The sequence below is a fragment of the Callithrix jacchus genome, chromosome 8, assembly GCF_049354715.1.
Source record: "Callithrix jacchus isolate 240 chromosome 8, calJac240_pri, whole genome shotgun sequence".
Classification (NCBI taxonomy): domain Eukaryota; kingdom Metazoa; phylum Chordata; class Mammalia; order Primates; family Cebidae; genus Callithrix; species Callithrix jacchus.
In genome coordinates, this window is record NC_133509.1 from 48,142,926 (window position 1) to 48,156,119 (window position 13,194).

At 41.0% G+C, this 13,194-nt stretch overlaps 1 protein-coding gene across 3 annotated transcripts in view; it reads left to right on the forward strand.

Moving 5' to 3' along the window:
• The window catches only part of RASGRP1 (RAS guanyl releasing protein 1), a 75,697-nt gene that overhangs the window by 34,075 nt on the left and 28,428 nt on the right, over positions 1–13,194 (forward strand). For all 3 annotated transcript variants that reach the window (XM_002753558.6, XM_035259883.3, XM_035259884.3), the window contains 4 exons: positions 2,523–2,628; positions 9,597–9,659; positions 10,558–10,689; positions 12,639–12,792. In XM_002753558.6, coding sequence (XP_002753604.1) covers positions 2,523–2,628; positions 9,597–9,659; positions 10,558–10,689; positions 12,639–12,792 — 455 coding nt within the window. The remainder of the gene's footprint in view (positions 1–2,522; positions 2,629–9,596; positions 9,660–10,557; positions 10,690–12,638; positions 12,793–13,194) is intronic.

Below are 13,194 nucleotides of genomic sequence, written 5' to 3' on the forward strand. Positions count from 1 at the left end.
GGTGCCATTTCTGGAGATGAGGAAGAAGGGAGGAAGAGTGAACTCGGGGGAGGGAGAGGTCAGGAGTTTTGTTTGAATGAGTTAAGTTTGAACTTAGACATTGAATTGGTTTTGCCCAGTAGGCTGCTGGACATACTAATTGGGTAGTGAAGGCTGAAGATACCACTTGGGCAGTCATCAGCATATAGCTGGTATTTTAGCCAAAGGTCTAAGTGAGTTCATCCAGAAAAAAGAAGTGAAAGTGTTTTATTTTTAATTTTAAATTTAAGAAGTTTTAAATTTTATAATGTTTAAAAATAAATAAATAAAAGAAGCAGGAGGACTTAGCCACAGAGCATGCTGACATTTAAAAGCTCAGCAGAGAAAGAGGAGACAGAAGAAGAGCCTGAGAGAGAAGCTGAGAGAGTGCGATGTTGTGGAAGCCAAGAGAAGAAAGTGTTTCAAGAAAGAGAGTCATCAACTTGGGTTGTGTTGGTTGAATGCTACTGAGTCATAAAGTAAGATAAGGACCAAGGAGTAACTATTGGATTTGGCGGTGAAGAGCTGATTGGTAACTTTGACAAAAAAAGATTTTAGTGGACTACTGGACACAGAAGTCAAATGGAATGATTGAAAAGTGAATGGGAGGAAAGAAACTGATAATAGTGAGGTTTTGTTAAAAATGGGAATGGAGAAATAGGTAGCTGGAGAGGATGAGAGCTGAAGGTTCTGTTTTGTTTTATTTCGTTTTGAATTGGAGATACAGAGACATATTTAAATGACAGTGGAAATAAACCCACAGAGAGAAAAGTTGATATTGTGGGAGAGAAAATGGACAGGTGCAGGATGAACATCTTTGAGAAAGGGGGAGACCCAGAGTACAGTAAAGTGTTGGCCTTCCATGCTAACAGAGCATGGAAGGGCAACAGAGTGCCAGTGAAATGGTGGATTTGGTGATGGGAAGATGAGAGACACTGTCAGTTTACATATATATATAGTAATTCTTAAGATGGGGTCACACGGTCGCCCAGGCTGGAGTGCAGTGGTGTTGTGATCATAGCTCACTGCAGCCTCAAACTCCTGGCCTCAAATGATCCTCCCATCTGGACCTCCCAAAGCACTGGGATTCTAAGTGTGAGCCACTGTGCCCCGCCACTTATATTTTCTCAATGAGGTATGACTTCAGGTCATCATTTGAGGAGCCAAGATTTCTGAATCCTGAGCCCAAAAGCACTGTGTTTTTCATTTACCATTTGGTACACTTGAAGCAGAATGGACATGATACCCCTTTAATGTATTTTAAAGAGCAATTCAGATGACAAAACAGTTCGTCTGTATTCTTTCATTTGATGCTCTTGTCCTGAGGAATTCTAGTCTGGAACAGAATTCAGTTTGTATAAATGAAGACACTGTAATGAAGGGACTACTTACAGAGATCAGAGTGGAATTAAGAGATGAAACTATCAACAGTCAGGAGTCATTACCCTCCTTGGGGCCACTGTGTCAAAGGAGGTTAATAGTGTTAGATCTAACGAGAGCTGGTGCCATGAAGGGAGGACCAACCAGCACGATCATTCATTGAAGGGATATGCAGTCACTGTCAGGGGAATGGTGTCAGTGCAGAGAGGGAATGAAGAAGCAATATCCTGACTTCCTTCCACTCCCATCTCTTGCTGGTGTTTCCCAATGGCTAAGGCCAACTGGAAGCCAGCTGGCAAGTGAGTGGGCGGATATTTTTCACGGTGAAAGAATTGATCTGTCAGTGATTAACCAGCACAGCTTCTAACATTTCATGCCATAAATGTTGAAAAGATTTTGAAAACCTCTCTAAGGGGAATGTTTTTACCCAATGCCAGTATATAAATGCATCTTATTTGGTGCCAGCTGGGATTTGGAAAACCTCCTAACCATGTTCTTTAATACAAGTCATCATGAGTACTTGTAATCCACTCGAAATCTTAAAATGTAATGTTTGCCCATAGTCTTCCTTTATTCCCATCCAGAGGCATATTAACCATACAACTGGAGAAGCATGTATTTCAGGGACCCCACTTGCATGAGCCCCTCCCAAGGCCATGGGTGGGTCCTAGAAATGTATTCGTATGGCTCTATGCTTTTGTAAAATTTGTAAAGGTAAGTTATTTTCACTAAAATCTATTAAACCAGCTTTTTTCACTCTGACCCTAGAGTGGTCTCTCCCTGCCCCCGACCAGTTATCTGAGAGTTATGTAACTCTAGGCCCCACAAAACCTGCATGTCTTCTGCTTTCAGTGTGACTCAAGTGAGCTGATGCAGATTTTATCCCTTTCCCGGTTTTACCACTGTGGAGAGGGGTCATTAATGAGCATCAGAATGGACATTCTGTATGGGGAGAATGTAGCAGGAGGATGAGAAAAACAGAGTGGGGCAGTGGTGCTAGGGACAGTGGAAGAAAAGCACTGTGCTTGAAGGATTGCATCTGAGTCATGGAGGGGTTGCGGGTGTCTGCAGGTGACTCATTTCCCTCCAGGGCCTAACTCATGTGCTGCTCTCTATATTTTCAGATGCAGATGGAAACCTGTGTCGAAGTAACCAACTGTTGCAAGTCATGCTGACCATGCACCGAATTATCATCTCCTCTGCAGAACTGCTCCAGAAAGTTATCACCCTATATCCTTTTACATAGTGATCGGCAATCCCAAAATGGAGCCACTAAAAAAGTAGCTTGAAATTTGAAGTGTGCTTTTATTTTTATTAGTTCAGAATAACCCTGAGTGGTAAATAGCTTCGTATGTCCTTTGAGGGGTATGGGTGCCTGTGTTGGGGGGTGTGTTCATATATCCTCTGTTGGAGGGGCAATGTTATTGATGCTGATTGCTCTGCGGGGTGGTCAAAGAAATCAGCATGCAAGCACAATCTTCTTCAGTCTTTTAAAAGTAAAAACTACTTTCTTTCTGTAGAGTGGTCAAAATAGATATTCATCCTGTGCAAACTGACAAAGGTGCAAGCATGACTCAAGGACAAATTTCTTTCTGGCTTTCTTGTCCAATACTTCAACTTTCTCCAGGTTCTGAAGGAAGATTGCAGGCACAGTGTCTGGAGAATCTGCTTGTGCCTTATTGCTTCAGGCAGGAGGCGTGACTATGTGCCAAGTAAAACCTGCTGGATTTTAACCTTATAATGGGGTGTGAATCAAGTAGGGTGAAGAAACTGCCTGCTTTCTTCTTCTCACTAATGACACTATAAGCAGCAGCCCCCACAAAACAGGAGTTGTAGGTGGAGTGAGACCATTTAGCACCCAAGGTGCAGGTCCCTGGTACTGTGTCATGACTTGCAGCTGCTCCAATACTTTCCCACTCTCTTAACTCCCTGTGTTTCATCTTATAGCACACAGAGAAAATAAAAATCATCAGGAGTGAATCCCTTCTCTGTACCTACTCATGAATCTTTACCTCTCATTTGAAAGGAGGTGTTTTTCAGTAGCATACCAAGGGTGGAGCATTGAGAGAACTGCATATAAATAACAGGTGCAGGTAATAAGTGGGTGCCTCATCTGCAGAGAATTTTAAACCTTCATGAAACCAACTCAATGTCTGCTTTTTATTAACTTCATGTATCAGTGATTGTAAACAATGTCAGTGATTAAATATTCCTCCCTAAAAACTTGTTTGTTGGCCTAGCGACTAAATTGTACCTGGGGTGGCTTACACCTATAGTCCAAGCACTGTGGGAAGCCAAAGCAGGCAGATCACTTGAGGTCAGGAGTTCGAGACCAGCCTAGCCAACATGGTGAAACTCCTTCTCTACTAAAAATATGAAAATTGGCTGGGTGTGGTGACACGTGCCTGTAATTCCAGCTACTCATAAGACTGAGGCAGGAGAATCACTTGAACCTGGGAAGTGGAGGTTGCAGTGAGCTGAAGTGAGACTCTGTCTCTAAAAAAAATAAAATAAAATCGCACCTTGGGGTTCCTGCCTTAGTGCACTACTGGGTGCCTACACAGTGGGGCAGAACCCATCTCCCTTTCCCATGGTCCCTCATACTTCTCACAGAATCTTTCTCCACCAGCTGTCACCTCTCCTGTACTTTGAGACTCTACCTCTTCAATGGCAACTGCCCCTCAGCCTAAAACACATTCAAGTCTCCTCATCTAAAAATCAACTCTTAGCCCTGCCTCCCCTTCATTCCATTGTTCAGGTTAAAAATTTGATGTGAAAGCATCTTAAAATAGTCTCTAGTCCCTATCTCCAATCTCTTTACTCCTGTTCGCTTCATAACTGTGCTAAGTTGGCCCCCAGTATTCAAACTTTCCTCTGATGTCACCAGTAACCTCCTAATTGAAAAGCCCAATGACTGTTTCTCATCCTTCTTTCCACTGACTTCCCAGAGCACTGGGTATGGCTGACAACCCTGTTCTCCTCGAAGCTCTCCCTCCAGGGTTCCCAGAACTGCACCCTCCTGGCTTTCCTTCCTGTTGGGTTGTGCCTTGTCCAGCTTTTCATCCAGAGGCTTCTTTGAGCTCTGCTTACATCTGGGTGTAATGTTCTGGTTTTCCTCTCATTTGGCTTCCGTTCTATGGTGATTTTGCACCAGAATTTCTAACACTGTTTCCACCATTCTTCTGAGCTGATGGTGACTTTCAGGTCTGCATTTCTCTGACTTAAACCTTTACTTTTTTTTTTTTTTTTTTGGAGATTGGTATGGGGAGAGGGGTCTCACTATATTGCCTGGTCTGTTCTCAAACTCCTGGCATCAATTGATCCTCCCACCTCAGCCTCCCAAAGTGCTGGGATTACAGGCATGAGCCACTGCGCCTAGCCATCTAACCTACACCATTTTTCTTAGGTTTATACCAGTTTGTCCTGCGAACACTTAAGGCTTTCATATGTTCGTTAGCTCACTGTCCCCACCCCCAGCCACTACCTCATTAATTCTGCTTTGACACTGGTACAGCCATGTTTTGGCTAACTAGGATACATTCTGAGAAGTACATCATAGGTCCATTTTGTCATTGTGCGAACACCAGAGTGCACTTCCACAAACCTAGACGGCACAGCCTGCCACACACCCAGGCTAGACGGTACGGCCCATTGCTTCTGGGCTACAAACCTGTACAGCAGGTTACTGTACTGCATACTGTAGGCAGTCATAGCACCATGGTATGTATTTATTATCTAAACACAGAAAGAGTATGGTAAAAATATGGTATAAAAGATTAAAAAGTGGCACACCTGTGTGGGGCACTTACCATGAGTGGAGCCTGCAGGACTAGAAGCTGCTCTGGGTAGTCAGGGAAGATGGCGAGCGAATGTGAAGGTGTAGGACATTGCTGTACACAACTGTAGACTTTATGCACACGTATACTTAGGCTATTCTAAATTGATAAAAAGTCTTTTTCTTTCTTCATTAATAAATTAGCTTACTATGACTGTTTTTACTTTATAAACTTCTTAATTTTTAAAACTTTTTGACTACACAGTGTACAGCTCTGCAAAAGTATTTTCTTTATATTCTATAAGCTTTTTTCTGTTTTAAAAATGTTTATTTTTTATTTTCTTTTTAAATTTTGTTGTCAAAATCTAAGACACAAACACAGACAGCAGCCCAGGCCTGTGTTGGGTCTGGATCATCAAGACATGACCAGGCAATAGGAATCTTTCAGCTTCATTGTCATCTTATGGGACCACTGTCATGTACGTGGTCCATCACCGACCAAAATGTTATGCAGCGTATTTTCATGTTCAGTTTCAGTTAGTAGTGTTAGTATCTATTCTTGCCTAAACCAGTAGCATCAGAAACACTCTTGACTTCTCCCCTGCCTGTCACGTCCTACAGAGTCTGTCACCTGATCCTAGGGTTTCTGTTTCAGAAATGAGTCTTATCTGGTCTCTGCTCTCTATTCCCATACCATGCCTTAGTTCATGGTCCTCTCCTGGACCACTGTCCCATACCAGTCATTATATCTACATGGTTCCCTACCCCTCCTTGTGATAGCTACCCTTGAAATTCTTTACTACAAAGCAAACTGAGCAGGCCATTTCTTCTGAGCCTCTGCAGACTACAGAGTTATTGTCAGCTCCTTAGCTTGCCAGGAAAAGGGCGTCCTCAGTCTGTCCCCAGCGAGTTTTTCCTGCTTCATTGTGTAGCTCTGTGAGAAACCCTTTCCCCTCCACACTGAACTTCTCCACACACTGGATGTAATGGGGCCTCTTATAATTCCTGGCCTTGAAAGCCTTTCTCCCATCTTTGGTTAGCAAGCTCTTTCCAGATCCTTCTGGCAAGCTTTTCTTGACTTTTGCAGCCCTTCTCCCCTTTTAAAAATACTTTTAGTGTTTTTTAAATAGTATTCATGATTGAAAATCTATTTAATTCCTTTGATTTTAGTTTTGTATTGCTTGAGTCAAAGTGTGTTTCTCATATCTCCAGCCTGGATGTAGTCTGCATTGAAAAACTCGCAGAAAGTGTGAAGTGTTTTTATTCTGCTAGCTAAATAAATACATCTATGTAAACGTCAGGCTTTAAGTTCTGCAATGTAATGCCTGTGTACTCTGGTCTTTGTAGATGACCGTCTCAAGTAAACTACAGAACCTTTGTGTCTAGCTGCTGTGATTTGAATTTGGATAATAATATAAAGGATTGCAGGGGTACCGAGAAATTGATTGAATTAAAAATTACTTAAAGATACAAATATATGTTTGTATTTTAAAAGTACATATGCTCTATTGTAACTTACCTATTTGTGTGTCATCTCCCCAGCTAGATTCTGTGTCTTTCAAGGGCAGGGAGCAAGGTTTATTTATCCTTGTATCTAGAACTTAGCTTAGTGGCTGTTTCATGGTAGGACACAATAAATGTTGCATTACTATGGGTACAACATATTGGGATACTTTTTTATATTTATGAGAACTTTTATGTGTGATATCTGGGCTTTGCTCAGGTGAAGATGTAACCTGGGGTAGGGGGAAGGGATTCTGAGAGTATGAAATAATACTGCTGTAATGGAAAGCCAGGTTAAACAGTGAAGGCAAAATTCCTTTCTTTCTTTACGCTTGGTTTCCCTGTTCTCTGACCTGGAAGTAATACAATTTAAGCTCAGATAGTCTCCTATTTGCCATTGTCAAAAGAAGGGAGGGATACATTTGAAAACATGCTTTGAATAGTTTAGATGCCTGAAAAGTACAGTCAGAACTGTACTGGTATTTTGTAACCACAGTACTAGCTATGAAGAGAAGAAAATGGTATGGGGTCTGAGGGTTCCAGCAAACACTGAAGCTTACCAAGATCAGCAGATGCCTGAGCCTCTTACTACTTAGCCTGCATGTGCTGGTGTTTGTTTCAGCTCCCAAATGAAGTGAGAGAGGGTGCCTTACCTCCCTGTGGGGGGCAGCCCTTACCACCATGGCATAGGGGCTCTGAGGACCTCTGAATGGCATTCTGAATGGTCCCCAGGCTTAGCACTTATGTGTGGACTGCCTGGATTTACACCATTGATGCTATGCCACATGCAGCCAATGTGCACTGTCGGAATGTACTTTTGAAGGGAAGAATAAGGAGCCACTGGGGGAAGGTGAATGTCAGCATGTTGATTTGATGTATCTACTTAGCTTTAAAACAGAAGTGTGGGTTTTGTGCCTTCCCTTTTAAAATGGAAGAATAAAAATTTCACCAAGTAGAACAAATGATAAAAATATAAAATCTGAGAGGTATTTATCTATGTGCCCTATGCCTGAATCTCTTTGCATTGAAGTGATGCACTGTCTTAGCGATGTGGCGTAAAGAGACATAAAGCCATCTCATTCTCACTACTTCGTGAAGTTTGCCAGTTGTCTGCACTTATTTTTATGTCGATTACTTTTGTTGACGTGTAGCGTTTTGTGACTTTTTTTGTTTTGTTTTGGTGCTCTGATCTAAAAGACAGATTTTATAGGCAGTCAGTGTGTTAAAATCTGATTTTTAAAACTAGAAGTCATTTTATTAAAATTACAAATTTTATAACCATAGTTCTTGTTTAGAGCTTCAGGATTAGCTTACAAATCTTACTGTTTCTATAAGGGTAGCATGTTTCAGCAAACATTTTTGAGGGACCTTGAAAAATGTTTGGTTAATTTGAATAGTGTTAATTAAATATTTCCAATGGTTTTAAACTACAATTCTGCATTTTATGTCTTAATTTTTAAGTGCTTCAGAGACCTCCCTGAATTCTAAATAGTTTTTTTATAACTCTAATAGATTAAATTTATAAACAGTAAAGCTAACATTATCTTGGATGTTCCAATGCTCTGCATAAACTTAATAAGGTTTCAGTTTAAAACCACAGGTCTAAAGCACTTAATTATATATTGCAAATTGAAGTTTCAAGGCCATCATTCTAAAGGGCTTTTAAACATTACAAGCATATACAATTTCAAAATGCACAAAATGATTCCTTCCTAACAAAATAGATCAGTACTATGATTTTTACTGTCTTTTACTTTTCTATATTTAACTCTAAATTTTCCAAAGGTTAAAATATATACACCCACAGAAGGAAGACCACTCCTGTCCCAGTTAATTAAGATTTTTGCTGGGTTGTTCACTGGATTCCTCTCACGGGCCCAGCTGGAATTCACTGAACCCTATATTGGAGTCATTATCCACAGTTTTTAGAAGGAAAAGAAGGCATGACCTTTGCAGGCACACAGCCCGCATTGCCTTCTGCCTCCGTCTGTTGATGGGAAACAGCAGGACCTACTCAGGCTCATCACTGGAGTTCTCGTTTCTTTTACTCTTCAAATAAATGAATTATTTTTTCCATGATCTTTAAAGTTGTGAACTTGGTGAGATCTTGCTGTTCTTTCATATTCTTGGAATGTTCATAATGAAAAGGATCCTTGAGGTGATGTCCAGTTGTATTTTAGATTATTCACATGATTTGTCCAACTTGCCATTACAATTTATGAGGTCGGTCTACTGACATCCTCTAGGTGGATATATTGTCACTTTCACATTATTGTTCTTCATTATCATGACATAGCCACATATATATTTTTTCCTCTTCTTATTCACTGCATGCATGTGTATCAGGTATGAGAAACATTTTAAAAGATAAATGGGGCTGCTTTTTTTCTTTTTTTTTCCTTCATAGGGGCTGCTTTTTTTAAAAACTTCTTTCAGTTGGGATTCTTGTCTTTTGGGCACAGGCAAGGGGTCATTTGCCCCATCTTCACTTTTTATAAGTTACTTGTCCCGGGACCTGTTTACATGATTAACGTTTTAAAAAAATATATATTTTATTGCGTTTTAGGTTTTGGGGTATGTGTGAAGAACATGCAGGATTGTTGCATAGGTACATACATGGCAATGTGGTTTGCTTCCTTCCTCCCGATTAACTTCTTAGTTCTGCCATGCTGCTGCCTCCTTCCATAAGCCAGGTCCACATGGGCTGGAGAGGAAATCACCGTCATCCCCCTTCTAGGTGATAATAGGCATACAGCTCTATACATCAAGGTTTTTATCCTTTGGCCGGAAAGATAAAGCATCACATTTTCGTTTTTTAGAAAAACTATTTTGGGAGGTAGTTGCAGCAGATACTTGCGAAGATGCAAAGTCGTTCGGTTTCTGTAACAGAGGTCTCCATTTCCCTTAACCACAGCCCTACCTATGAGGATGCTTTGGCAAAGAATTCACCAGGACTTTGCCTGAAGATCTGCTATTTTGTAAGGTAATGTTCCCTTATGTGTTTCAAGACTTTGTGGAGCAAGGTGAAATGAAAGGCGAAGCAAGGGACTTTCCCTGCCTTTTTTTTTCCTGACTGCTATAGAACACCTTTGGACAGGAAGAAAAGGGTAGTCCTCAATACTGGAAATTCCCCAACACAATACAGCGAATTTTCTCTGGTGTACCTGAGCTTAATTATTTTCTACCAACCTTTTTTTCTCTTTGGTATCAAATGACATAAAGGAGGGAATACAGAAATAGTGAACGATCTCTTTGTTATTTTCTTTATTTTTATTCTTAATTATACAAGTAATATAGCTCATAGAACATTTTTTAAAATGCAGAAAATAATCTAACTATAATAATGATCATTCATGTCCAGTTACCCATTTTTGGTGTATTTCCTTTGTCTTGTTTTCATGCCAATTTTTCGAGATGAAAATATATATAAAACTTGATATCCAGAATTTTCACTTAACTTTATAGCATGAGAATCTCCACTAGTCATTAAAGACTTTTTTTAAACATCATTTTTAATAGCCATGTAATATTCTAATATAAAGCATAACCTATGAATAGACTGCCTCATTTTGGACATTTGGTTTATCTATAGTTCTCTCCTTTATCATTATCTCTGGCCCACATGATTGTGCCTGAATCTTTGCCATGCTCCTTTGATTATGATATGCCTCATCCATTTTATGTGGAGGGACAGAAGATTTTCAATGGCTGGGTTTCTTCCCTCCCTGCTCCCACCCCAGCTCCTTCAATGTACTAATACACAAATTAGACTTTGTCTTTTTCTGAGTTCTCCTTGTGGCAGTAAATTCCTTTGGGAACCCACCACATTGTGAGTCCTTGGTGTCAGTTTTGGATTGTGTTTTTTAATCCCCTCCTTGTAGGTATTGGATAACAGAATTCTGGGTCATGTTTAAAATGGATGCCAGCTTGACAGACACTATGGAGGAGTTTCAGGAACTGGTGAAAGCTAAGGGTGAGGAGTTACACTGCCACCTGATTGACACAACTCAAATGTGAGTGTCAAGGTTTTGACTCATCTTTCGAAACCACCTCCCTCCTGTAATATAATCCCAGCTGCTTGCTAGGCTTCTGACCCCCCCCCGCCCCCGTGACTGCTATTCTCTTTCACCACTCTGAAAAGCCCCTCAAATAGGCAGGTTCAAATTGCCTCACCAAAGTGAAAGCTTGGCATTTAACAGAAAAGCAGAGGCGCCTCATGGTGATGAAATGGTAGGTGACTTATAGGCAAGAGCAGAAAAAGTCCCAGTCAAAAAGAAATCAGTCAGCAAGATAATTGACTAAAACTAATCCAGATCATGAGAAACTGAAAGCGCCAATGACAGAACTCACGCTTAATGCCAGGAGGCACCCTTGAACTTGTAAATGGGGACGAGACTGCTAAAAAATGTATTCAGGAGAGGGCTTATAACATACATGGATGTCTGTGAAAGACACTTAGATTTCCAGAGCTGGATGGGATCCCAGGAATGTTTTACATCATTCCTTGGAGTTCTTATTTATAAGACTGACCCATTCTGGGAAAATGAATGCCTTTCCTAATTAGCGGGAGGGGAATCATGCATTCTGTATTTATAAGGTTTTCACAGTGTGGCTGCTTTATTTTGAAACGGTCTAAATCCCTAAGAAATAGAATTCTAGAACTGATACATATATTCTAGAGATCATTTCATCCAACATCCTAATATTTCTGACTGGGAAATTGAGGCTCAGCAAGAATGTGACTCATCTGGGGTCCAGCTAGTTAAGCTAGCGACAGAGCAGCACTAGCCTCTGAGGCCCTGTACATGGTGTGCTATGGCCATGTAGCAACGACTTCAAGATCGCATTCCAGAGCCCCAAGAAAGTCTGTTTATTGGTTTGGATTCTCTCTACTTCCCTGCTTAGAATTACATAACTTGAAAGATAAGAGATTATTCAAAGTAATAGTTTCTTCATTTTTAAGATGAAATTAGAGCCCAGGGCACTTCTCAACCCCAGGTCTCCTTGTCCCAGTATTTCCTAGCTGACTTTTCTTGGCAAAAATTTTCCACAGTATATTTTGTAGGAATTTTAAGTCTGTGGGATATCATTGGTCCAGATATAATTGAGGAATAGTGAGTTAAACTTTATTTTGCAGTGGTTTTTGGAGTGTGTAATATGCTCACTGGCCAAAGAGGCTACAAAATTGATAGCACTTCCCAAACTCATTGACCACAGCACCCTTTTGTCAAGAAACAAGGTTCCCAGGAATACCAGTTTGGAAAAGTCAGGCAACCTACTGTCTTTCAAAACGGTGCTGCTTCCCTTTGCTTGTTTAGTGAAGGAAATTGAATAAGAAACACATGGGTTGCTTACAAGACAATACAGGGGCAGAGAACACTCTAGGGTCAGCTAGGCTTCCTTGGTCATTTCAGTAGCTGAGGACATTTGAGGAAAATGACACAACTCTGCCAAGAGTGACCACATGTTTCTACAGGTGATTTCCTCTACCTTTATGACATCTTCACTCTGTGGTTCTTTGAGCTTTCTTCCTGGCACGAAAACTGTCTCACTACCTTGAGATTTCTAACCAGATAGAGAGTCCCTATCATTCACATGTGAATGAAGGAACACACAAGCAGAATGGAGGGAGCAGGCATACCAGAGGACACACAAAGCAGCCAGGACCAAAAGCAAGAAAACTGACTGATACCTCAGACTCTTTCCTTCCCACTGCCTTAAATTAAACTCATTTATCCTGTACCCCACTGCACATTTAAAAGGCTCATTGAAAACTGGCAAGACCTCTTGGTTGCTGCCATGGAAAAAACTGGTACTGAGAAACTCTGTGAGTCTTTTGGTGAAGGAAAGTCAGCTAATGGCATTTTGTATATTCTTGTGAGAAATGTTAATGGATTTATTAGCAAAAAGCAATTTATTCCTTTTCCCTGTTTTTTTTTCCTTTCACCTTTACTCACAAAAGCAATGCCCGTGACTGGTCCAGGAAACTTACTCAAAGGATAAAATCAAATACCAGCAAGAAACGGAAAGTATCCCTGCTCTTTGACCATCTGGAACCCGAAGAGCTGTCTGAGCACCTCACCTACCTTGAGTTCAAGTCCTTCCGAAGGATATCAGTATGTACCTGAGGGGCAGGAGAAAAATCTCCCCTGGGATAGTTCTGAAAATAAGATGAGAATTCAACAACCCATCCACTTCATAACATTAGAGGCCTCCTCAGTATTGGCAGGCTTTCCTGCCAGACATCAGAGAGTCTGGAAAAAATCAGTACCATCTGAATTCCTCTGGTTGTGCCTCCTGTGCTTCTCCCATCTCCCTTCCTCCATTCCCCCACCCCTACCATCCCACCACTCACTCAAGCTACCATACTGTGGGTACACATGACACATGCACATGCACACACACACATACACACACACACATACACACACACTCCTCATACCCCTGATAATCATTAGGCTTCAAGAACTCTTTTAATTTTCCTCAAAAAAAGGGGGGGGTGGGGGCGGTGGAGAGGA